At 38.6% G+C, this 27,465-nt stretch overlaps 1 protein-coding gene across 3 annotated transcripts in view; it reads right to left on the reverse strand.

The window, feature by feature from the left end:
- The window catches only part of Col12a1 (collagen type XII alpha 1 chain), a 114,966-nt gene that overhangs the window by 68,330 nt on the left and 19,171 nt on the right, over positions 1-27,465 (reverse strand). For 2 of the 3 annotated variants that reach the window (XM_036193003.1, XM_036193002.1), the window contains exons 11-22: positions 26,165-26,437; positions 22,160-22,432; positions 21,402-21,674; positions 11,097-11,369; positions 7,061-7,327; positions 6,500-6,692; positions 5,408-5,529; positions 3,586-3,735; positions 3,384-3,503; positions 3,120-3,284; positions 2,550-2,696; positions 30-169 (exon numbers count right to left, since the gene is read on the reverse strand). In XM_036193003.1, the coding sequence (XP_036048896.1) occupies positions 30-169; positions 2,550-2,696; positions 3,120-3,284; positions 3,384-3,503; positions 3,586-3,735; positions 5,408-5,529; positions 6,500-6,692; positions 7,061-7,327; positions 11,097-11,369; positions 21,402-21,674; positions 22,160-22,432; positions 26,165-26,437 (2,396 nt within the window). The remainder of the gene's footprint in view (positions 1-29; positions 170-2,549; positions 2,697-3,119; positions 3,285-3,383; positions 3,504-3,585; positions 3,736-5,407; positions 5,530-6,499; positions 6,693-7,060; positions 7,328-11,096; positions 11,370-21,401; positions 21,675-22,159; positions 22,433-26,164; positions 26,438-27,465) is intronic. The other variant, XM_036193005.1, reaches the window with a different exon arrangement.

Raw genomic sequence — 27,465 nt, forward strand, 5'->3', positions numbered from 1 at the left:
GAAAGAGTGCTTCTGTGTCATCCACTCACCTCCTGGCGCTTTCCTCCAGAAACAGGGTAATATTCCACCTTATATCTGTCCACACTGTCTGAAGGAGGTGTCCAGCTCACTCGAAAAGAACGGTGAGTCCTCTCAGAAATAACTAAGTTAGATGGCGCTTCCAAGTCACCTGCATGCGGAGATAAAGTGTACACACTCTTTCATTTCTGCAGCAAGGGGATGAAGTATGAAATTAGATTGAGATGGCACTGACCTGCACAGAAGTTTTTACAGCCTTGCCTTCACAGGGGAAGAGGGTAATGAATCTATACAGAGGCCCATTGCCCATTGACCTCTCTGAACAAATGATCAAAGCGTTCCTTAGACTCAGAAGATTCAAACTCAGTTTACTGCCCTTTGAACATGATCTCTTGTTCTTTATGAAACTACTAGTTAAGACGTCACCTAAACCCAAGGCCTCTAAGTCATTTCTGGCACCCTCACCTCTCTCAACCCCATTCACATAATCAGTAGAAGGGACCTGAGTCCAGACAATTCAATTTTTCTGTTGTCTAAAGTTAAATCAAGATCACTACCCGATTACTATTTCTAGGCATGTTGTGTTCTATGAGGATAACACTAGTTGCTTATCTATGTTAAGTTTCCTTAGAGCACTTCTTATGTGTTTAGTTCTAAGTAAGTAATAAGAAAATCTATTTTTCATTCAAGAAAGAAAAAACAAGCACATATTAACATATTTAAATGTGGCAATAGCCATTTTTAAATAGCCAGTGGTTGTGGTTTCTGTGAGTAGATAAGAGTAAATAACAGTGCCTAGAAAATAACAATAGAAATGGACATGGTAAATATATTGTGACGAACAGCATGATGTTGCAAATAATAATTTAAAGAGAAAAGAGTCACTCCTCTAAGTCCATGAGCACAACAAATCACTTTCTTATAAACTCCTTGGGTTTCTTTGTAAGCCCAAACTGGGTTTATGTCTACTCTTAGCAGCCTAACCTTTATTGTACTTGGGTCAAAGTCAAGCTTGCAAAATTATCAAGTAGTTTTACTGTCTGGGAAACTTCAATGAATGCAACTATTACTTGGTTGATTAAAAAAAAGAAAAAACAGATAAAAGATGTTTTCATCCCACTCAAAGTTCACTCCAATTGAATAAAAAAAGACAATTCTCTCAGCTAGCCCAAAGCCAGAAGCCTACAAATTCTGGCTCCCCAGCTGGTCTATTTCTCCAGGGAAAAGGTCAGACTGTTGTTCAAAATCCAAAAGAGAAAATCTGTAAAAGTTTGGAGACAGAAGTTCAAGAAGGAACATGAAAAATAAAAATGTGAATGTAACCAAGGTCCCAAACATTGTGAAGCATTCCTGCCACACTGTTTACTGGATTCATTCTACTTCTCTGAAACCATTGTAACTTAATGACAGACTGTCCCTACACAACCCACATGCTTAAGAAAAATGTCCTTATATTCTAAGGATCATGGATTTATGTATCATTATTTTTGCAAAGCCCTTCAGTGTTGGTACTGTTCATGTCCTATCCTATGGTTTACACAGATATTAATCCATCTGTGCCCTCCCCTGTCTCTACAAACTCAGCCGAAATTCTGTTCCTAAATCCTAATCCCTTTCCATGGTTACCTCATCCAAAGCCCCACAACATCCCTAACCGTTTGACCCTAACTCAGTAACATCTCTGGATCTATGTTGTCACCAGAAGAAGGATTATGAGATCGTGAAAGGTCTCAACTTTAAGATAGTAACTTCCCATTCAGGGATGATCTGTGAAGAGCATCAACCCTGACAATCTACAGTTGAAGACAATAAAGCAGACACAAGATGCCTCCTCTCCCAGGCTTAGACATCAGGGAACTGAAAGAGGCTACCAAACATTACTTAGCAAGTCAAATCTGTTAAGTCACAGCCATCAGTGTGGCATAGCACTGACGTGATGCTGCTCCATTCCAGAGCAGATCTGTGCCAGAAAGGAAGGAGTCTATTAACTTTCCTTTTTTGTCTCCTCCCACTTTTGTGCATTAGCTGAGCCATATAACCTAAATACATCTTTAAATAAGTTGGAACCCATTTTCTAATTTGGTGCCATTCCCCTCAAAAAAAAAAAAAATCATTTATCATTTAAAAATGAACTGAAGTAGAGATCCTTAACTCGGAAGCTCCCCCCAGCAGACATTTGGCACCAGTAAAGACAATTCTACAGAAGTCTAGTTTCTACTGTTTTTGTGAGGTTCAACTCATTCTAACTTTCCCAGAAACAAGATAAATTAATGAAGGGCAGCTTTATTTACCCCAATCTTTCTATATGAAAAGGAAGGAATTTTCACATGTAACAGGCACAAAATTTCATAATTAACTTCCCAAAAGCCTTCAATTGTTTACCATGTGCAGACATCATAAATTGTAATGCTAGATCTACTCACCACAACTCAGGGGATGCTCCTGGCATCCAGGAGGCAAAAACCTCTCATGTTGCTGAGCATTTCAGAGAAGGTCCCCACCCAGATATACCAGCACCAGGCTAAGCTTACCAGGGCCTTTGACACTGTTACACAAGTTGATGGTGAGGTCATCCACAATCTTGGATAATGACTCAAAATCTGCCACGTTGTATGCATGGGTGTCATCTGGATCTGTAGCAATCATCTTTAACTCAACTTCATCAGCATTCTTAATACCTTGGAAAAGAGTTAAGTACAAACTGAAAGCACTTTTCAGGAAAAGTTAATGGAATGAAGCAAATACACCAGGCCTGTTCTAAGTGTTCCACCACTGAGCCTGTATTGGGGTACATGCACATGAGCACAGGTGCTCACAGAGGCTTTTGTAGGCAAATAAATCCAATTGTATAATTTTATTCTTCTCAGATATAGCAAGGTCTTGATCATTCCAAAAACAACTAGAGCTGGAATTTTGAAATTAATAAGTTTTCCCCTTTGTTAATTTCAATTCCTCTTTCACTAGACCTTTGTTTGGAAGGGTCAAGAATTCTACCATCTGTTGGTTTGAGTGAGTATGGTAATCCAATAATATTTTTAACTGCAAAAATGTCCCCAGCAGATCTGCCACTCGAGGACATTATTATCTTCTCCAGTGCTTACCAATAGCAAACAGTTCCACTCCCTCATCCTTCAGTTTCTTTGATGGAGCCTCCACATCATCTTGTGATTTTCCATCAGTAATGAGGACTCCAATTTTGCGAGCACGAGGCCTCATGCCAGCCTGGGTCTTGAAGCTCTGTTGGCGAATGAAATTCAAAGCCATGCCTAGTGGGATTTTTAAAAGACAACCAGTCACATCATTTCTCAGCTATCGGCCTTACCAAAAGCACAATGCCAAAACCACACCAAAGCATCCTGACTTACCTGTGAGGGTATTTCCTCCTTTGTAGGGTAAATTCGCCACAGCCTGTAATAAACTCTTCTTGTCTCTGTGAGCATTTAACTGCCACTCTGTTCTGGGGTCTCCACTGTACTGAGCAAGTGCTAAAAATAACACCATGGACGTTAGGATGTGTTAAAGATCACAATTAAATTGTCAGAGGTCTTCAGTATTGTCAGCACCTACCAATTTGTACTCTCTTGGGACCAATTTCAAAGACTTCCACAATACGAGAAATGAAATTTCTCACAGTTCTAAAATTTGCGCGGCCGATGCTCCATGACCCATCCACCAGCAACACAATGTCTGCTTCCGCTCTGGTGAGACACTCCATCCCTGACACAGCAATCATGAGATAGGACAGTAAGGAACACATAGTTTGCAGGTTGCTCCCTCTGCAGGCAGCCTCTGCCACCCACATTGTCTATTTCAACATACCAGCTAAGCTTAATAATTCAAAGCCACAACTATAATTTATTAACCTCAAATAACAGTCTCAAGAATCAATTTCTCCAAAGATTATTTCCGTGGCAAATCTTCATCTTTGACTATGTTTCCTGGCCATGACCATAGAACCTAGAGATTTTAATTAAACCATGGCAGTCAGTATGAAAGGCTCACGCAATCCATACTTAAAATAATAAATGAGAATGTATATCTCTCTAACAATAAATGTGAATAATTTAAATAAGATTTGGATTTGATACAAGGTAAAATATTGCATTCCTCACTATTTAAGATATTAGCAAACAAATATAAAATGGACTGATTAAGTGTGTAAATTATAAATGGTTTCAGTGAGCCAAAAATATCCTTTGTAATAATTAAGGTAACTATTACATGCTATAAGGAATCGACACATGACTCCTAAAATCAGAACTTTATGAAGTAAAGACACATTTTGGAAAATTAACAGATTGTTATATTATTCACTGTTAATTGTTCAACTTTTTCATCTACTGGAGATATCAGACAGCCAAGTTTGCACATTCAAAGAGTTGAGGAAGGAGGAAGACAACTAGGAAAAGTGTGCAAGAAATACACAGACTGGGGGCTGTAGAGACAACAAGCAAACACAGATACAAAGCTAAGGTGCTTTGGGAAGAGAAAATAATCCCAATATCCTCAGTGACAAGCTACAAAATAAAAATATAAGTCAGTTAATATCATCATAAGAGACACAATGAAACAATGCAAAATATCAAAATTTGACTTTTTTATCCATACCTAACTTTAAATGCTCTTTTTTCTAGAAGCTTGTGCCCCAGCTATAAAGTTTACCATTTATTGCAATGTTATCAGATCATGTTTATATCACTCTTAAAATGAAAGAAAATTAAGTAATGCTCATAACACTACCAATTACAAAGTACCATCCATGTAATACCTTCCCCAAGATGGAAGACTCCCAAACACTGCTCCTAGGACCTACACCTTCAAAATCTCTGCCTATGCTAAGACTTACTGGTTTCAGCAAATGAGTTTTTAAAAGTTTAGAAGTGAACTCTACCTCTTACTCTCACCTCTAATTATATTAAATGCTGGCTTTGTTTACATCAAGCCTGTAATTATGGCAAGCGGCAGAATGTCTAAAGAGCTTGTCTACAATTTTGCTTGCAAATCATGACTGACGACTTTTTTGTATGTCAAGCCTTCTTTCTCAGCCCAAATAAGCCACTGAAGTAAAAATATGTAATTATTATAACAAAAGAAAATTGTATAGCTAGAAATAAAAACTAGTAAGTGTAACTACTATTATTACACTTAATAAAAACTAATTTTTAAATAACAATTTTAATTAATGAAAAACTAAAAAAGATAAGCCAAAAAAAGGATCAGCTGCAAATCTGGAAGCAGGTTTTTTTTTCAAACATAAAATATGTGAGTTACTTAAATAATTTGTAGTGAAAAATCATAATTACTTATCATTGTCTAATAATCTAATACTTAACATTTGAGATAGCTTTATAATACTAATTTCCTATGGCAATACAACTCAATTTCTTACCGGAGGATAAAAATGGTGTCACGGTTGTGTCAGAAAGGGTTGTCATTTCTTGCCCAACAAGTGGTAAGCTTTCTCCTCCATCAAACATCCCAAAAACATTGACTCTATAGGTGGTGCCTGCCCTGTAACAGTGATGTGCAAAATGGGTATAGACCATGGGCTCTGGGAAGCAGTTTTCATCTTGTTAAAGACACTCATCTTCACTAACAAACTTTTACCCAGAGAAGCTTAAAATGTTCAGTATTGTGAAAGAGAAAAAAATAGTTGCATCAACATTCCAGCTTGATGGTGAGGAGTCACGGGATATTAGCCACCCAGCATTCCAGGGAGCTCCGGGGATTTACAGCACCACTTCTGGACTGGCTTTGCTGCCAGAGGCAGCATTTCCCCCATGCCCCTCAGTATCGGGAAGAAGGAGCTGCCTTGCTTCTGCTGCCTCTGAGAGGCAGGGTTTAAGCATGTTCAATGTCTGCCAGGTAACCGAAGGCACTGAGCACTGAATAGCATCAAACAGTGACATCACTAACCTTCATTCTATCTACTCAAGTGATAATGAACAACAAGCAGTATATAGGTTTAACATTATTAAATGAATACTTGAACAGACAAAGTTTCCAAGAGGAATGTACAGTAACCCCATTAGTACCACTGGATGGATGTGGAGTGCTGTTCAAACTCCCTGGTTTTCCAACTCACTGTCTACAACTAGACCTTTAATTGACCCAAAGCTGGTTTGCCAGCTGGCAACAAGCTCAGACTCTGGCCTGTGAGCTCCAGTATGCCTCATTGCAGGGACACCCACACTGCGTGGGGAAGGAGTGTCTCAGAACGAGTTAGCAGGCCACACATTTCTACATGGCTGCAGTTGCAATGAAACTATGTGATATGGACATGTTAAAATCCAGGTATTCTTTTTTCTTTTAAGTTATCCCTAATCACTTAATAAAAGAAATATTTAAAAAATACAAACTATTCATTCAGGCTTAATTCTTTGCTGGTTTCTGCAAACAGATATGAGGTAGTTCTTTGTGTAAAATCTACTAATTGAAGTAAGAGATGCAATCTTTTAGCACAAACATAGTTCATTCCTACCTAAGCTCCTCCAAGACAACTGTGTTGTCATATGGTCCAAGGACCAACTCCCCTAGTCTTCTGTCATCGCCTGTAGGATGGAATGTGACTTTGTAACCTTTCACTGCCCCAGGGGCAGGCTCCCAAGTCACTCGAAAACTTGACATTGTTGGGTCAGAAGTTTTGAGGTTTCTTGGTGATTTAAATCGAGAAGCTGTAAAATTAAAAAGGTTTTTTTTTTAATATTACCAATAAGATGGGCTTAGGTGTATTTTATTAGCACCCACAAAAACATGTGTGTATAAAGAGTCAAGTCCAGCAATACAAGATGTCAGGTTAAATAAAAGCCCCGAGAAACAGCTGGGGTGCCCGAGCAGCATACACAATCTTCACCATTCAAGTGAGTCTTAGATTGATATATTAGCATGTAGAACCTTGAATCCAGGATCTTGTTCCTGTTGGGCACAACCCCAGATTCAATTTGAAATGTTCACAAATGAAACAGATACACTACAGCTTTCCTTTAAAATGCACCATACTTGCTCCCCCAAAGGCATGATCAGAATTGTTATTGTTGTATACCTGTTGTCCCCGATCCTTGCCTGAGCTTTCCTTCTCCTGTCTTATACATCGGGAGAACTGTGATGTCATACGTGGTCTGGGGTTGAAGTCTCTTTAGCACTGTTGAAGTGACTGTGGGTGGCACCTTAGCGACCATTTGTCTCCCTCCCTTTTGAGGGCGATACACAACACGGTAGTTGACAACTTTCCCTGGTGCTGGTTTCCACGTAACTCTCATTGTGTGTTCTGTTTCTTCGTCCACTTTTAAGGTTTTGGAATCTTGGGATACTATGGAAACGAAAGAAAAAAAATTAACCTATAGCATGTCAAAAGAAAATAATCCTTCACGTAAGAAGAAACTCTGGATTCTTAAGTGTGGACACAGATGTCTTGCTTAACATTGTAGTCTCTCTGGTTCGTGATGGCATGTGAGCCTAATCTCAGCGTGGCCTCAGTAGGATGCTTTGCTTTATCCAGTTAATACTAAAATATGAAAGTTCATATTGCAGGGATTTCCTATTTGCATTCTAGAGACTTTAGTTTAAAAAAAAAATCCATCTCCAATGATGTGGTTTTAAAATTTTAATGTGTTTTATCTGAAAAGAATTCCTCTAGTAATACAGCCACAAAGAATGCTAAAGATCAAAAATAAAGAGTTAGAAATTTTATTCGGGCTTTTTCAGAAGAAGCTACAGTCTGTAAATGACTGGCCAGAGGTAGGATGATTGATACCAATCTCTGATTTGATTTCCTTGTGCAAGCAAGATTATGAACTAAAAGAGCAGGCAACTCTTAGGTGAAATCGGTGAAAATATCTCAAAGGCTAGTAGAAGAAAGCATACACATCGAGTATTTTAGGACGCACTGTATATTAACATGCATCGAATGTGTAGCTAATACCTTCACTCAATTAGCTCTTTTACTAATATTTCACTATTACGAATAACTGACAGAAATAGATCACCAAATACCTTCATACAACCAAAATCCCCTTTCTTATAAATAATGGGTTTATCAGCAGGATCATTTAATTCTATGCAAGAGTTGTAAGACTGGAAGACTCACGAGCACTATTGCTGAGGGAAACAAAGTCAACTGTCTTTCCTGATTTTCAAAGAAATTTTCATGGATAATTTTCAAATGGATAAGAATCATAACGAAACAGCTTTAAATGGGGGGGGGGAACTTTGTTGAAATACTTTTTAGACAATAAACATCACTTAGCACTAGTGTTCCCTGGGTCATTAGAGAACAGACTTGGGCTGACTCTGTGGTTGGCCATAATACTGCTGGAGTGTTTCCATAAACCAACACAGGCAGGTGGGGTCCAGATGGAGCCCTGTGGCTTCCCTTAACTGAGGAATTGGTGGGAGTCCACATCAACTGGAATCCACAGACAGAGCACAGACCTAGAGAGCATGCCACAAATAAAATGCTCCAAAAACATATAGAAGATCCTCTTTGGGTTCCCAACCCAGGATAAATTGGGCCATGTGTGAAGAAAGTACCAAAAACCAGAGAACACACCACCCAAAACAAGCATAACCACTCTTGAAGCCCACGTGTGGCCAGAAAATATCCCCCAGCCAGAAGACCAAACCTTAGAATTGTGGTGATGACATGTAGAGTATACAACAGGTGATTGCTTCAATAATACAGCAAAAGTGCTCTTAAACTAAAACAGGTCTTAAAGTGAATTTCAAAAAGTTCAAACTATTTCCAAATAACTATATTTCTAGGTAGGGGGTAAGATTGATATTTATAGTAATATACTTTCCAGAACCCAACAAAATGAAACTCACAATATCTAGATTCAAATAAAAATTATAAGGCATACCAAGAACAAATTTATTACCTAAATTTTGGTTGTAATAATTTAATTATGTCCTCCCTAAAAATCACGTTGAAGCTTTAACCTACAGTGTTGATACTTGCAGGGAGCAATTACTTTGGGGAGGCAGTTTCAGTTAAATAAGTTTGTATATATGAAGCCCTAATTTAATGATGTCAGGGACCTTAGTTTAGAAAGAGGAGACACCAGTTCATGCTCAGCCTTCCCTATTCCCATCTCTGATGTAAAGAATGTGTGTATATGTGTATGGGTGAACAAGCATGTGTGTTTATATAGGTGTGTTTGTAGGTCGTGAAACTAAAAAACGGGGATTCACAAGAGAAAAAGAGATTTCAATGGAGGATGATAAATAGAACAATAAAATACTTGTGATTAGAAAACAGTAAAAGAGAATTAACTAGGGAAAGAAAGCTGGAAACATGGAAGTTGGTAGTCTAGAAGGAGGACAAATAAATACATACTGAGACATGCTATGAAGATGCCACAGTGAAACCCATTCCTTTACATGCTATCCTAAAAAATATTTTTAATTGTATCTTACAATAAAAGAGAAGAAAAATGAAATTTCTTTTTATTAGGTTATCACTGTTGAAAAACACTAAAAATTAGTAGGCATCTATATTTTTCTAAAAGGTGCTACAAAAATGCTGTGGCAGGCTTACAGTCTGCAAGTTCTCTTCATGTTTTAACACTCACAGTGTACTTTCAGACACTCGCCAAGCCACTGCTGAACTAGACACCTGGAGGGGGGACAATGAACAGTCTAATCCCAATTCATCACTTTCCTGGCATCAGCATCCATGTGCCATGTCCTTGAGTTGCAGTTGAAAGTAGACACACTTCTAAACACACGTAAGAAGCACATGTGAAAATGTGAAACTTTCCAAAATGAAAGAAAAAAATTTTTTCTCTAGACGTTTAGAAATGTCTGTGACTAACAGATGTTTGTTGTTATTTGCTTTTATAATTGCTGCTGTCTTGTTTGGTTTGGTTTAGTTTTTGTTTGGTTAGGTTTAAATAGTCTTTGCTTTTGGGGGAGGGGTTGTTTCTATTCTGCTTTTGTTGTGCCTATGCATTGTACATACTACAAAGTTATATAAGGACACCTTTATATCAGATAGAATGTGAATTGAGTATCTTCCTTCCATACCCTGTCCTTCTACTTTGTTCTTTTAGAACACTATCACGTCACAGCAAAAGTGAGCAAAGAGGCCAGATTTAGCAACACATGCATTTAATTCCAGCACTCAGGAGGCAGAGGCAAGCAGCTCTTTATGAATTTGAAACTAGCATGATATACGTAATGAAACCCTCTCTCAAAAAGAAAATAGAAAAAAAATAGTGATCAAGAAGCACAGATATGCCCCAGGTATCCTTCCTTGCCTACACAGACACACAGCTTTCTCCATTATCCACATACTCACCAAAGTGGTACACTTGTTGAAATTATTAAACATCCACACTGTCAATCAAAAAACAGTAAGGAAAACTAAGATGTCCTGATGCCTCCTTCCCCATATAGACTGTTCATACTCATTCACAAGAAAAAAGTAATGAAACAGAAGTCAATCTGAGCCACAGAAAATTGAGTGGGCTTTTGAGTTAATCTTAGTAAAGGTAACAGGAAAATGGTACAAATGGAGCATTACTCTCATGTAAAAAGCATAAATTCAGCAGCCTCACATCGTTCAATGACATCCTTAAGTGACTAGGCACTGTACCTTTTGCTCTGTCTACTGTCCTTTCATTTAATCCTCATGGCACTATAAGAGGAGAAATTTATCATCTGTATTCTACAGATTACAAAACTGACATTGGAAGAAAGCTAAGCCACTTGACTAAGATCATGCAATCACAAACGCTCCTAAATTCTCTTAGTCTACATGGGAGCGGTATTTTCATTAGTTGAGTATCTAATACAGAAACAATTTGGAGCTATATTTTCACTAGTTGAATATCCTTTTACTAGAAAACAAAATGGACAAACCCATGTGACTGAGAAGAATTCAAAATTGTCCAGATATAACACTATTTTTCAGATGAGAACCTAATTTGAACTTAAACCACACTCCTTAAGCTTAATTAATGTTCAGATCTTATTCCCAAGTGAAGAAAAAACCTCAGTGGTTAAATCGCATGTCACCTGAGCTGATTAGTCATTAGGTGGTACAAAATGCATCCCAACACACTTGGGAAGTTACCTACATTCAGTTGTGGCATCTCCAGTCACAGGCTCTCCTTCTCCATTGCTGTAAGTTGCAAAAACTGAAATTTTGTACTTGGTCTCTGGCTGTAGATTCTCTATCATAGTATGAAGTGCATCTCCAGGGAGGGTTTTCTCTCCAGTCTCAATATCATCATAAAGTGACTTCCATGAGACCCTGTACCCTCGAACCATTCCTGGAGCAGATGTCCAATAGGCCCCAATCGATGTGTCCGTGATGTCTTTAGTAACTAGATCTTGAGGTGAACCACGTTCTAGAACAGAGGTTAAAGGAGTAGCACTTTTTAAATGTCAACTGAATAATTAAATATTCACTTATCCTGGTAGATATCCTAACCTATTAGACTCAAACTCAACCTCTCTAAAACTGATGTAAAATTCTGAGCTTTGGAGCTGTTTTTAAACAATGGAACAAATCCGCAGAAGAAAGTCCATGTTGCACAATTCCTAAATAGCAACCTTACTTCATGTGCCTATTTGTATTACAGGGCCCTCGAGGCCAAGGCTGACACCCAAATTTGAAGAAATATACACTTTCAAATTTTCCAAAGGAAAAAATGTCTAAGTATCAATATTTATTACATTTCAGTGTGCTTTAGGACATAGCCCACTGTTCACAAAGATCTCCATGTCCTTTCTGGGATTTTTTTCCTTTCTCTCTAATTTTAATAAATCTCAATTTCATTATATGAATTACAGTTGATACAACAACAATTGTATACCACTTGCATATAACTTGCATGCAACTTTAACTCCCACAACAGCTTTCTAAATAAACTTTTACTTGCATATTCAGTTCAAAAGAGTAAAAATACAAACTTTCAACATAGCTTAATTCCAATGAAACTGAAAGTCACCAATACATCTGGACAACTTAAAAGTAATTAGTCATCGAAAAGAGCACACTGCTTGTTCTATCTGATCAAAATGGTCCGCTACTAAATCATAGATGGCTCTTTTATTAATATATACATCTCCTAAATGGAAAAACATAGAAATCTCAACTTAATAATAGGCACAGATGTCTTCTAATAAAACCTTCATTTTCCATATTTTAAATGTAATATAAATATACTGGTCACTTTATATTGAGTGCTTTTCTAGGGTTTATGCCACATTGTGACATAAATATAAAATTATCTGCCTCCTCAGCATACATTATGCCAGTAATTGTTTTACATTCATGTAATTGATAGTGCACATACTAGATTTTTGAAAGCTGCTATTTTCTTAACTCAGAATGAAAATGAACATTTTAGAACTACTCATAAACACTTAAGCATCAATCAAAAATAATGATAATGGTTAATGAAAAAAAAGTCAGTGTACAAACACTCTCCTCATCCATGGTACAACTTAAAGGGAAAGATAAATACAACAGAAGCTGAAAGCCTACCAGATCCTAACGGAAAGTTCTTACTCCATTATAAATAACTTTGAAAGCAGACAGGACATCTCATCTCCAAAAGGAAATTAGCTGCATATTTCACTGAAACCAAGAAGACTTATTTTCAAGAACATAGTGACTTTTTTCCCTCCACACTTAAGAGCTAAAAAGCCTTCTATAGGAGAATTTCCTATTGCATGGTAATAACCTCTATATTTTTTTTACTTGCAGAATTACTGGCTTCTTGGCTTGGTTTGGTTGTTTGTTGTTTTCTACTTGTTTTGGTGATTAATTTCCCACAACTCTGATAAGTTTCAAGTCTACAGTACACTTTTCCATTGCTTACTGTAGATCATTTTTCCATACGCGCTTTTGCTTCTGAATTTCTTAGCCTGCAGTCAGGAGGACTCACTTGATGGTGACTTTGGATTTAAATAAGCTAATTAACACATTAATGATATTCTCCAAACATTAAAAAATAGCTAGAATATGGAAATTTTCTTCCAAATTAATACCAAGCTAATCATCAGTGTCTACTTTTCCTAAGAGCTATGCTTTTTAGTCTATTTTTCTCCCTGATTTCTACAGCACTGAATTTGTGGCATTGTTTGTTTCCATGACAACAGGCATCAGTCTCACCAACACAAGCAAATAATTTCACTGTGAGAAAAATAACAGAAAGAGAATTGTGGTTGAAGCAAAAATATATTCAGAGAGATTGTTTCTGATCCTAAAACAAAAAGATCCCTGATCACTAGACAGGTCTTCCCATGAGTTTAACCAACTATTTTAACACTCGAAAGACTTGTAAAGCTAGAACAAAACACTAATAAAATCACAATGCTTTGTCAAGTGCATTACTGTCCTGAAATTAATTAGCAAAAGCTCTCTTTAAGACACAAATGAGATAGCAACTAAAAGATATTTGACTTCTCATTAAAGGCACACCAACAAGGACTTGAGTGACCTCCAAGAAGATTCTCAGCCACAAGGAACAGGCCTTCAACACAAAGTTCCTGACTGAGGTGTATGAACAGCATCAGCAGACACACATTTTGCCACAGTCCACACTGAAGATAAAGTTCAGACCCCAAAGATAGGAGGAGAATGTTCAGTTTAGAAGCCATGACTGAAAAGGCAAATGGTTCAAACCGGTTTCCTGTATCAGAAAAGTGATAAGAATACTCTTCAATGTTAAGTTTATACTGTTACCAGGCATACTGCTGCTTTTTCTCCATAACACATTCTATACAAGATACTTCGTAACATGGATTTTCCAGGAGACTAAATATCAGACCTACAACCTGTGAAGTTTTTTGTTTTCTTTTTAAATGGGGTCTTTGGTTTGGTCAAATGTTAGATTACCAAAACCTAAAGCAACTGCAGAGGACTCTGTGGTACAACAGGCAGAGCATAAGCTTGCTTTCAGCTGGTGTTGGGGTTAAGTGTGCAACCACCTGAGCCACTTCCTGGTGCTTTGGTAACAAAGCATCTAGACTGGACATGATTAGGTACATAGACTTGCCTTGAGCGGCAAAGCTCAACCCTGCTCAAATCAGAACACGAGACTGTATAATACCAACAGTTCCTAAAAACCTTTTAAATCTTCCTTGTGATTCATTTGTCCGTGGCTCTTGCTCTTTCACGTCTCTCTTCACACACTTTCCACTCTCCTTCCACACACACACACACACACACACACACACACACACACACACACACTCCTGTCGAATCTCTTTCTGCTGCTCCTCTCTTAGACCTACGGAGCTGTTTGTTCAAAAGATACACTTGGCCAGAGCAACAATGAACCTTCACCCTTGCTTTTGCCTAGAATGACAGCTCCTTGAAAATGAAGAATTCATGATGAGCAAAACTGGTCAGGTCTAGGGGATGTAGCTCAGTGGCAGAGCACTTGCCTAGCAAGCACAAGGCCCTGGGTTCGATCCTCAGCTCAAAAAAAAAAAAGTCTATAATTTTAGCCAGGCAGCAGTGGCATACGCCTGTAACCCCAGCACTCCGGAGGCAGAGGCAGGTGGATCTCTCTGAGTTCGAGACCAGACTGGGCTACCAAGTGAGTTCCAGGCGCAAAGCTACACAGAGAAACCCTGTCTCAAAAAAAAACAAAACAAAAAAAAAAAAAAAACTGTTCAACAAGTGGGTCATGGCTATGATCTCTGAGATTGCTGGTGGTTCCTCTATTTATACCTTTATTGCCACACATATTAAATCAAAGTCACTTCAAGACTGACACTCAGAGAACTGGGAAGTTGATTTAACCTACTATCACATGCTTTCTATATCATAAAACGTGATGTGGATGTCTACCTCTCTTCTCTCTGCCCTATCCTGTCTTAAAAGAAAATGTTTCTCAATGCATGCTTTTTTGTGTGTTTTTGTTTTTGTTTGTTTGTTTGTTTTTCGAGACAGGGTTTCTCTGTGTAGCTTTGTGCCTTTCCTGGATCTCACTCTGTAGCCCAGGCTGGCCTCACACTCACAAAGATCCGCCTGCCTCTGCCTCCCGAGTGCTGGGATTAAAAGCGTGTGCCACCAACACCCAGTGCATGCTTCCTTTTTAACAGTCAGTGGCCCTCTTACGGGGTTTAGTCAAAGTGTCATCTAGGCAGACATTTGCTTGTTTAATGTATTTATAGATCCTGTCCTCAAAGAAGCTACAGTTACCAGTAACTACCAGAAAATATTTTAGTTTGGTAAGATTGGGTTTGAGCAGGCATCCATTTTTAGAATACATTAGGGGAGAGAAAGGAGAAAAGGAAAACTGGAAGTCAGAGTCTGGTCTCCTGGCAGTGAGCAGAACCCAGCAGGCTTCATTCCTCTGTCACTGCCTTGATGAGTTGAGATCCACATCTGCTGTAGGGGTTATTCCCTCCCTCCTGCATGAGTTCCTCAAATGTTTGTTTTATGATCCCAAGGATGGCTCAGGGTTTTTCCTTAGTGACATGTTCCAATAACACTTAATCTCACAGTGCTTGCTTTCTCCTGCTCCGCACTGCATTCCTGTGTTTCCTATGTTTAATTTATCTCTGGAATAGACTCTGTGGCATTTGTTTCAAATGTATCTTCCTAGTACCATCACTTCTTTTGACTTTGATGACATCTCAGGAGTGTTCCTATACGTTCATCCTATCACCCGTGTAAGTATAAGGGATGGGAGTGCATTTCTGTCATACATTCAAAAATATAAAACTCAATCAGATTTCAGAATATTGGTGTTCAGTCAAAAGGCTGAGCATAAGTGTCTTCTGAGTCTTTGGCCCTAAACAGAGCATTTAAAGTAACCTCTAGCTAACCTCCTTCATGACCATTGCAGAGGAGGAGTAGAGACCATGTAAGAGGGGAAATAAGAAATGCTGGGGAACGCCATCTTTGGGGCATGATATGGCGATTATACTCATGAACTCACAGCAACTGTGGCTCCCTAAACAACGTGCACAAAACCAAGCCAGTTTATATTTCAATGTGGAGGAGTTCACAAGGAGCTATTGGTTGGTTATTGGCTACTGGGGGAGGAGAATTGTTTTTCTCTTAAGAGTGTATGCCCACTGGTAGACTGCCTATGCTCAGGGTGATGGCCCCATGCCTGTTCATTAGTGCATTCAGGTAGCACCAATTGGACTCCAGTGGGTTGTATTTTTTAATGAGGACATGAAGGTAGGAAGAGGATATGTTTACTGTGGGAGCCTGAGTGTCCAGGGGAAGTGGGAAGGTATGATTAAGATACATTATCAGATGGCCAAACACCCTAACAGTCATGCTGGAACTCTCATCCAATAACTGATGGAAGTGGATGCAGAGATCCTCAGCCAGGCCCCAGGTGGAGCTCCAGGAGTCCAATTGTTGAGAAAGAGGAGGGACTATAGGAGTGTGAATTGTTGAGACCAAGATTGGAAAAGCACAGGGACAAATAGCCAAACGAATGGAAGCACATGAATTATGAACCAAAAGCTGTGGAGCCCCCAGCTGGAGCAGACCCTCTGAATAAGTGAGACAATTGAATAGCTTGAACTGTTTGGGAGACACCCAGGCAGTGGGACCCAGACCTGTCCTTAGTGCATGAGCTGGCTGTTTGGAACCTTGGGCTTACACAGGGACACTTTGCTCAGCCTGGAAGGAGGGGACTGGACCTGCCTATACTGAATCCACCAGGTTTAAATGAATCCCCAGGGGAGTCTTGGCCCTGGAGGAGAAGGGAGGGGAGGGGGGAAGGTGGGGGACGGGGGCGGGAGGGGAGAGGACAGGGGAACCCATGGCTGATGTGTAAAATTAAAACACAAATACAATAAATTTTTTTTAAAAAGATACATTATATGGGGTTGGGGATTTAGCTCAGTGGTAGAGCACTTGCCTAGAAAGCACAAGGCCTGGGGTTCGATCCTCAGCTCCAAAAAAAAAAAAGATACATTATATATAATATATGAACTTATTTTTAAAAATTAATATTCTTTAAAACAATTTTGGTATTCAGCATCTCTGCTCTGACTATAAATCATGTTCATGTATATGTATATGTATTCAAAATGTATTTTTTCTCATGCCTGCTTGCCTCGCCTCATTGCCGATGCTGTGGAAGTGGTGCAGACAGGTGTATTTCTCATGATCTGAACGTCCACAAAGAGTTGAATTATACAATATTTTCCACATGCTATGCCAAAGAGCCAAGGTCTCATTTAAGTAACTTTCCTATGTTTCCTTAGCTCTTTTCCATTTGCCTTCCGAAAAGGAAATTAGCATCCAATTCAAACATAATTAAAATATAAATTAGCCAACAATGATAACTGAAGAATGAATCACCCTGTAAGGAAGCTGTGTTTCATCTTATAGATTGTTCCAGCCAGCCTTCACTGGACTTCACACAGCACTTTCAAAAATAGAAGTTCAATTTAAAATGTAATGTAAATGCTCTTCTAAATCAATTTGTCTTTTCCGTTAGAGCTCAGCTCAAAAGTCATCCAACTTTCCACAGCAGACTGCAGAAGACCTGCTTCTGGATAACATTCATGTGGAAACAGAACCAGAGCCACCATTCCAGAGGGTAAAGTGCACTGTTGATGACTCAGCTCAGCTCCTTAAAGAAATAGGCAACTAACAAAACTGCAGTTCAGCTTCAGAGCTACACGAGTAGAAACATTTCTTCCCTCATTAATGCCTCTCCAAATCTGACTTAGCTGTTTCTCTCTGGTAAGCAATTAAGCCACAGACAAGAAACTGAATTAGCCTTCAATGACTGTGATAAAGTTCCCTGGCAATGTCAGAGTGCTTATACTCCCAATGTATGATTTTTCAAATTATGAGACAGCAATAAATTTCAGAAAACAGAGAAGCCTTGTTCAGTCCACCTTGGAGAACCCTGTGTTTTTGTGCATAAAGCAGAATCCTTGCACTGTGCTGAAAACCTCACTGTAACAAAATGTCAACTTGGTTTGATCTGTAGGAAGCCAATCATATGCCAGGCACTAACAGGTTGCTACAGTAACTGAAACAAAGGAAATCCTGAAAAGGCATGGTTTCCATAGCTAGAAAATACTCAAAATTCAAAAACAGAACTGTATTATTCCCAAACTGATCTATCCATTCATTTGTGTGAATCTCTGAATCAAAGTTAAGCATTATTCATTTAGAATAGGTTCCCTTCTTTCTCAAGTCCCAACAGTGACTCCTAAGGTTTCTATCCAGACTTAAAGTACATTTGCATGCACAGCAGAATTTTAGTAATTACATTTAAGCCTATCTACTCTAATGACAACAACGGCAGTTGGGGACAATATAAATCAAACTTAATGGCTTCTGCTCAGATTCCTCTGAAGTTTGGATCTGAAATAGTAATAAATTCTGCCTTTGTGATTCTATCACACAACAGTCCTAAGCCAACCATGAACTTCCCCAGTGCCAATGCTAATAAATCTCTCTTCCAGAGACAGGGAATTTTCAGATCATCGCTTGCATTGCAAAAGGAAAAAGCATGAGGAAAGAAATTCAGGTTAAGAGTGGTTGTAGACCATACAAAGTATTCTAAAAAGAATAAGGCAGAACTTTTGTTCTTTAAATTGAAAGCCACATGTTCTCAAGATAATCTGCAGAATTCTTAACCTACAGAAGGCTCTTGCTGGATAGAAGAAGCATTCCTTCAAGGTCTGCTCTTACCACCTCCTGTCCCAGGAGAGAACCAGATTAGAAAAACAGCAGCCCTCAAAAGCATTTGCCTGGCTCAGCTTTGGGCTTTCCACTCCCCACATTCACCATCATCTCCTATTCCTGAATATGGTATGTGGATTTGGCTGAGTTGGTATAATAAAACAAAATGGAATAAGCAGGGGCAAAAGTCTTCTATTATTTTAATTTAGCCACAACTACACTTCCATGGACTCATCAAGTTTACCACACATAATGCAACAGGATAAATATGTTCATGAAAGCAGGAGGACAGCATTTTTGTAATCTTCGTGATAGGTCAAAAGCTCTAATATAAAGTGAGAAAGAAGTGTTTGATCAACACAGTTTAGTTTCAGAATCACCATGTTTTTAAGCAAGTCCACAAACTAGTTTTCTTCCTTCTCAATAAATAAGAAACAATTCTCTTTTAAAATTCATTTCACTTCCTCTGCATTTCCTCAGAAACAGTTTCTGGTCAAATCCATGTAGATGTGTGTGTGCTTACTTACACTCATATGCACAGATAATTTGGCAATCCCTCCATACCGTTTGTATAAAGTTATAAATTTATAAACAATTATACTACTCATCTGATCTAAAACAAATTACAGCCCAAGAAAATGTTTGCTAAAGGTTAAAAAAGCTCATTTTGTTATGTGAGAGTTCTAGTACATTATTCTTGGTTAAAAAATATTTTAATTTTTAAAATCAAGAAAGATGGGGTGGGCTGGAGAGATGGCTCAGTGGTTAAGAGCACTGGCTGCTCTTCCAGAGGACCCAGGTTCAATTCTCAGTGCCACATGACAGCTCACAGCTGTCTGTAATTCCTGTTCCAGGGAATCCGACACCCTCACACAGACATACATGCAGGCAAAACACCAATGTACATAAAAATACAAATCAGTAACTTGCTTTTTAAAAAAGAGAAAGGTGGGGTGAGGGGCTATGAAATACCTTTTCTTAGACTGGGTACAACTATTGTAAACCTTCACACACATCAGCTGTAGTTACCTGCACTAGTCCCTTACAAGACTGCTCCCATCACTATCATTCAAGGAAAGGGGAAGACCTCTGAACTATTGGCTGACGACAGGTCTGGGAGAGTGGGAGTCACTGTCTTCAGTGGTCTCTGCCCACTACTAATCCACAAAGCTCCAACAGATAGCTCCAAACCTACAGTCCCACAGACGGCCCTGGTTGAATCTCGATGGATCCCAAGACAACACAAAAAGAAAAGGATGTGAAAGAGTGGTGGGGACCAGAGAAGGTGACCAGGGGTAGTGAGGAGATGACGGGTAAAAATGGTCAGCATGCAAGCAAGCATACACCCATAGAAGTGTAACAACACATAAATAATAGAAACTAAAGGTAATGAAGAAGGTTTTGACTAAGTATGTGTGTATGTCTAAAATCCAGAAAGTACAGGTGAGTATCAAAATTAGAAGTACATCCAAAAGGGAAAGTATTATTTCCAGGAATCTCCCTATACAGAAGAAATTTTAACAAATATAATCCACACCTACCCTGTAAAAAAATAACACTTTAAAGTTTATACTTTAACAAATATTCTCTGAACAGTCTACGCTTTAAGTCCATGCAAAGTTTGTGAAAAGGAGAATATCGAAAGGTCGGAGAGCACACTTCGGATGTTCTTCCAAATAGAAAGACCATGTGCTTCTTTTTTTCCATAGTTAAGGTAATTTCCATGTCTGCCTCTTGTTTTCAAGGCTTTTATGCAGCCAGTCAATAACTATGAACTACAGAAGATTTACTTGTAGGCAACAGGTCTGAAGTCGCTAAGTTATTTTATAGGTAGTATTTTACAGTTCCCAAGGATCTCACTAGCCTTCTCCCATTTGAGCTAGTAACCCTAAGAGGAGGAAAGGAAAAGGACCAGCCTTCTGTACAGAGGCAAACTGACATGGGGGAGGAAACAAAGGGTTCCTTTCAAGGTCACATAGACAAGTGGCATATCCAGTGTTCTTCTGGTTATCCGTACTTTAATACTGGTATTTAGCAATTTATTTAAAACCTCTGCCAAAATGGATTCTATTGACTATTGAGATGAAATTCGTGGTTGCTAGTATTTAATCTTTTCTGATTTGTTTTCAATTCTTGACTAAAACTTTTTTTTTCAGTCCAAAACTGTCTCTCCCAGGCCTTGTTGCTGCCAGTTACAGTGCCTACAACACTCCAAACTCCTGGGTCCAACTAATGTTGAATATTTTGCCCAACTCCACTGTTTTGTTTTATAGTTTTTACACTCATAGTGTACTTCAGATTAACTTTTCTCTAATGATTAATTCACATAATTGCTGTAAAATATTATAATCGTAAGAGTCTATAGTGTAGTGTCATATTCCTTAAGCAACTACAAATGTTTTATGAAAAGGGCATAACTAAAGCCAGAGAGTAGCTCCCATGTGGACCTGAAGAATGGAGCCATGACCATAAACCTTCTGAAAGCTACTCCAATGTACATGTTTCCCAAGGTCCTTTCCCTTGAATATTGCTCATTTTATTTCATTGCAGCAGCTTGTGGCTTTATATCAGTTGCTTGTGTTATATCTGTATATAATAGGTTGTTTTATAGTACTCATTTTAAATACACATTCCTTTTAAGAAAAAAAGACTACATATTCAAAATTTCATTCTCTAAAAGCACTTCCAGCTTCTTCATGCAGAATCACACACAGGCTCAAGATTTGCTGGAACACAGGACATTAATTACCTTCAAGTGTTGTTCCTTTACCGGAAAGGGCTTCCCCAGCCCCAGATGCATACAATGCTGTCACAGATAAGTCATATTGGGTCCCTTCCTTCAATTGCCTCAACACCGTGTTGGTTGTGTCTCCCCTCACAGTGACCTCTTGAGTTTCACCTCCTGCTGCTGGGGTGTATGTGACAAGATACTGTTTCACTTTTCCTGGTGCCCCACTCCAAGACAACTTCAGAGTTGATGTTGTAGCGTCAGAAACTCTTAAATCTCTTGGATTCCCTCTAACTTCATTAAAAAAAAAGATGACAGTATCAAAAGGCATTATTTAGTTAAAAAATGACTTGAAAACACCCATTTTTTCCATATGTGTGCTATATCAAATTTACATCCTATATAATGACTCTGTGGCAATATTCACTACTGCCTCGCTAACAAAATATAAGCCTTGCTAAATAGTGTCCTACATGATAATAAACAATGAGCAAACAATATCTGATTCCTTTTCTGTGTTCATGCAAATTAAAATCTTCCATAGAAGTCAGACATAGTAGCCCACTCCCACAATTCCAGCACTTAGGAATATAAGATAGAAAGATCATAGGTTTGAGGATAGCCTGGGCTACATACATGCATTCTGTCTCAAAGGAAAAAATCTTTTATGTAAAATCTGTCATCGGAATCTTCCACATAAAGTATTTTCCTTAAAGCTTTCCTACAAATGGAACTGAGTAATGTGTGTTGTTCCCATGTGATCAGCATATTTCCTCTACCTTCTTCAGTGGCTGCATTTCCTGTCAATGGAGAGCCCGGTCCGGAGGAATATTCGGGAATTACAGAGATTTCATACTTTGTGTCTGGCGTCAGGTTCTCCAGTGTTTTCCTCCTCTGATTGGCTGGGGTACTAACTTCTTTGCTTTCTCCACCAGCAACTGGTCTGTATAGAATTCGATACCTTAAGACTCTCCCGGGAGCTTGAGACCAGGTAATTTTAAAACTGTCTGTAGTCTCGTCCGACACCTTCAGGTTTCGTGGAACTCCTTTTACTGAAATTTAAAAATGCATATTTTTTAAAAGCTAGCTGATTTTATATGAGTACCAAAAAACTAGATTTTGGTTACAACATTCATTTAGCCAGACTAGATATAGATTCTGAAACCATTCTGCAAATAATTTATGTGTGTGGTCATTTACTGTGGAGGAAAAATTGAACTATGTATTATAAGTGAGAAGTATGTGATAAGCACTTAATGAATATTATTAAATATAAACCTCAAAGTCGAATTGCAATGTGAATAACATGGACTTGGGGCCTTCAATGACATTTTCAAGTAAGAGCCCAAATGAGAACATGATTGGACTTTATGTTTAATAAACATGCTCAAGAAGAAAGACTGTCCATATGGACAACACATTCAACAATGGTGAACTCAAAGTCATCATGTTCTCAATTCACTGGGGCAAAGCTGTAGTCTAATGTGGTTGTATGTGACTGACAAACAGGATTAGAAGTTTACTGAAAATTTCAACACATTATGGGGCTGGAGAGATGGCTCAGTGGTTGAAAATACAGCTAGCTGTTCTTCCAGAGAACACAGGTCTGTTCCCACCACCCACACTGCAGCTCACAGCCCCTGTTACTCCAGTTTCAGGGTATCCAACACCCTCTTCTGGCCTCTAAGAGCACTGCACACATGGTATACAGACATACATGCAGGAAACGCATATAAATAAATAAAAATGCATATAAATAAAAGTAAAATGAGTAAATCCGAATTTAAAAAGAAAAATTTAACACACCAATAGATCACTCCAGATAGAAAAAAAACAGAAAGAAAATAAATCCATCAATAAAAGAAATATGTGGAATAGGGTAATTGTATACCTTAATCCTAGCACTCAGAAGGCAGAGGTAAGTGGATCTCTGTCAGTTAAAGGCCAGTTTAGTGTACGTAAACAGTTCCAGGTCAGCCAGGGCTAAATAGTGAGACCCTGACTCCTCCTCCCACCAAAAAAAAGGAAGGAAGGAACAAAGAAAGAAAGAAAGGAAGGAAGGAAGGAAGGAAGGAAGGAAGGAAGAAAGAAAGAAAGAAAGAAAGAGAAAAAGAAAGGAAAGAAGCAAGGAAAGAAAGAAGTTGTAGTTGGCAAACTTTACCTATGATTCATTAAGTATGTCAAGAAAAAAGACCAAATTAGTCAAAACATATGAAGCAGAATGACTAATGGCTGTGAAGCTTAATAGCTATATAATTTGAGCCACAGGTTGTTCAGCAGTTAAACATGACTGCTCATTAGATTACTTTAGTGCCTGAACAAGACAATGCATGGGAAACACTTAGTAGCATAGCATAGGACACCTAGTAAGAGCTCAAAAACCGCCGGGCGGTGGTGGTGCATGCCTGTAATCCAGCACTCAGGAGGCAGAGGCAGGTGGATCTCTGTGAGTTCGAGGCCAGCCTGGTCTACCAAACGAGTTCCAGGAAAGGTGCAAAGCTACACAGAGAAACCCTGTCTCAGAAAAAAAAACAAAACAAAACAAAACAAAACAAAACAAAACAAAAAAACAAAAAACCACCAGCTCAACTAAGATGTTAAATGTTAAAACTTGAATTTTTTACAAATATTTACAAATGAAACTTTAGATATCACAATTTCCTGAAAAGCAGCAAAGTTGTCAGGCATTAAGCTCTTCTGTGGTAGTCTAATGTCTAAAAATTTGAGTGTATGTGAATACACTGGCCTCAACTCAAAACTCCCTTTTCCTCTTCTTCTTCTTTTTCTTTGAGAGAGAGAATGGAAATGTAGTATGTTTATTTTGACAGTTTATTTTTATGAAAAAAAGTTGTAATAAAAAGAACTCTATAAGTACTATTACAGGGGAAAGCAGTTCCCCATGGCCAAAAGCGAACAATTTGTCGGCAAAGTAGAATGAAAATAACACTAAGTAAAGATAACACAACTGTTTTTTTAAGTGCTTAATTCCAAGGTTAGTGTCCTAAAGTGAATAATAGCATAGTTGTCTCATGTGCCTTCTACCTCTTTCCACAGATAACTTGTACTTTGCTCCCTTGTGTTTGAAGAGAGAACTGAAATAAAACCATCCAGCATGGCAGCCTCTCAAACCTTGGTGTTCTGGGAGGATAAGAAACCATCAGTACAAACAGTTTGTCTATTTGTACCAGAAGCTAAGTGGAAGTAAATAGGAGAGTGAAATTCAACAGCTAGGCAGACGGTTTCACAGTCAGTTGTTTGGTTTGTTTGTTTGTTTGTTTCTTTGTTTCTTGTTTGTTTCATTGTTTGGTTGGTTGGTTGGTTGGTTGGTTGGTTGGTTGGTTGGTTGGTTAGTTGGTTGGTTGGTTTGGTTTTTTTTTTTGAGATAGGGTTTCTCTGTGTAGTTTTGGTGCCTGTCCTGGATCTCGCTTTGTAGACCACACTGGCCTCAAACTCACAGAGATCTGTCTACCTCTGCCTCCCAGGTGCTGGGATTAAAGGCGTGTGCCACCACCGCCACCACCACCACCACCACCACCACCACCACCACCACCACCACCCGGCCAGCATTCAGTTTTTAAAAGATGTCAGACTCAAGTTTCTTCTTGAGCTGTGGTAGACAGTATAAACCATCAACAAAAAAAGCAGAAATATCTTAAGTACAAATATCTAAGTTATAGAAACACACACACAAAAAGATATATTGGATACTTTTGTTGGGCTATAGCTATAACTATACCTATATCATGTAAAAATGGGAAAAAATCTCCTTTGAAAAATGTTTTAGAGACAAAGATGATATTCCCTAACTTTATCAGTAAGGAGTGCAATGTGTGCCAGATCTGTCTGCAAGTACTTCTTTGCACATCTTAAATTCCCATGATGCCCCTTGGAGTCTTTCCCTTGCACCCATCAAAACAGAGAAGAGAATCCACATCTCTTGGAATCATCACTGTCGCCATACGAAGAGTACTTGACGTGTCTTAATTTTTTCTTCTTGGCCAGACTGAATGTCAAATGAAATTAATTATGACAAAAGGTATCCAGCCCTAATCAGTAAAGATGACACACCTCAAACACCAGTAGAATTAATTCACTCATGTTCTTGCAGCATTATTCATAACAGCTAAAAGTGGGAACAACCGAAATAGATGAATAGAAAGTGGTGTATTTGTTCAATGAGGTGACATTCATTCATCCTTAAAAAGAAATGAAATTCTGCCCAAGCATGGTGGTATAGGCCTTCAACAATAGCACTCAGGAGTCAGAGGCAGGAAGATCTCTGTGTGTTCAAGGTTAGACTGGTTTACACATCGAATTAAGGTCAACCAGGGCTACATAGTGAGACCCTGTCTCAATAAATACATAAACTCTGACACAAGCTGCAACATGGATGAGGAATTACATTAGGTGGAAGAAGTCAGACAAAGAGATAAATATCACATGGTTATGTTCAGTAAGGACTTCAAACAACCAAATTCAAAGAAACAGAAAGTAGGTTGACAGTCCAGGAGCAGGGCATTGGAAAATGGAGACCCACTATGGCTATAAGGTTTTGTTATGACATTCTGCACATGGATGGTGGTGATGGTGGCTATACAAGGTCAGTACACTTCATGCAGTTGAAATATGCACCTAAAGAATGGCTGAAATGGCTGAAAAGGGTTTGTTTGCTGCTTTTCATTTTATTAACATGTACTAAAAGCAGGAGCTTTATTCATGCTATAACTTTGCTATCTAATTAATTACAATGTTTTGAGAAAACATGGAAGAAACCCCCACTGTACCTTCATCTGTGATCTCCTCTCCAGCTAAGGGAATGCTGAAGCCATCTTCATACTCTGCAGTCACATTTACCAAGTACAGGGTCTCTGGCTTCAGGTTGCTGAGAACAACACTGGTGCTCGAAGCTGGCTCCACCACTGTGACCTCATCATCCCCAGTAGCATCCTTATATGTGACATGATATGAAAATACATTTTCTCCAGCGGGAGACCATTCAGCTTTGAAACTATTAGAAGTCACCTGAGAAAACTTCAGATCCTTTGGTGGCACATAAGCTGTTTTTAAAAAAAAAAAAGAAAGAAAAAGAAAAAGAAATAATTTAAATAATTTAAATTTTTAAGTCTATGAAATAAAAATAGACCTCTTGACTCTGTGCTTCCAAATTGTTGCCATTCATTTGGGGGTAGGGTCATTGAGACCCACGTACATGACCACAGAGAGAAGGGAGAGAAGGCCTCCCACTTAAAAGGAAGTCCTGGTCATTTTCCTTGGTTCTCCACAACAGTGATTATATTATACAAAGAAAGTAATTAATTAAAATGGAACTTGAATTCTGAGTTTCTCAAGACAAAGCAGTAATAGAATAAATATTCACCAAGTGTTTATTTAAACAGCAGATTTTAAATGAACTATGACAATTTTCCCAATCATCCTGGTACTTGAATATTAACTCTTAGTGGCAGGTAGGCACATATTTCAAAGTAAAATTGAGGAATTTTCTGGCAAATGAATAATTATAACACCTGGGAAGGTGCCTCAGTGGGGAAAGCACATGTCATAAAAATGTGAGGATACTGAACTTGAATCCTCCAAATCCATCTAGAGCTGGGTGCAGTGGGGTTCCTCTGGATTCCAGTGTTTCTACAAGAAGCGGGGCTGAGGACAAGAGAACACAGCCTGACATATACAGCAGCAAGCAGCAAACACTGTCTCAAATAAGGTGGAAGTCAAGGACAACACCGAAGGCCTCTGACCTCCACACACATGCCATGGCATGTGCATGTCCATCATTACACAAACATAAATGTGTGTGTGCACACATATGCACATGGACATATACACATTTACAAAACAAAGGTTTTGAAAAGAATTCTTATTAAACTGAGCATGCATTAAACTGATCATAAGAAGAGACTATGCTTAATGCACATTGTCCTTGGGGGCACACAAACAGGAGAGACATGAAAGTATGAAGTTACTAACAGAAACACCAAATGTGTAAAAGTGCCATGCACTAGAAAACTTAAGGGGGGCTTAGAAGTGGGGGGTGATACTTTAAACATTGGAAAGCGGAATTTAGACA

The sequence above is a fragment of the Onychomys torridus genome, chromosome 7 (genome assembly GCF_903995425.1).
Source record: "Onychomys torridus chromosome 7, mOncTor1.1, whole genome shotgun sequence".
NCBI lineage: Eukaryota > Metazoa > Chordata > Mammalia > Rodentia > Cricetidae > Onychomys > Onychomys torridus.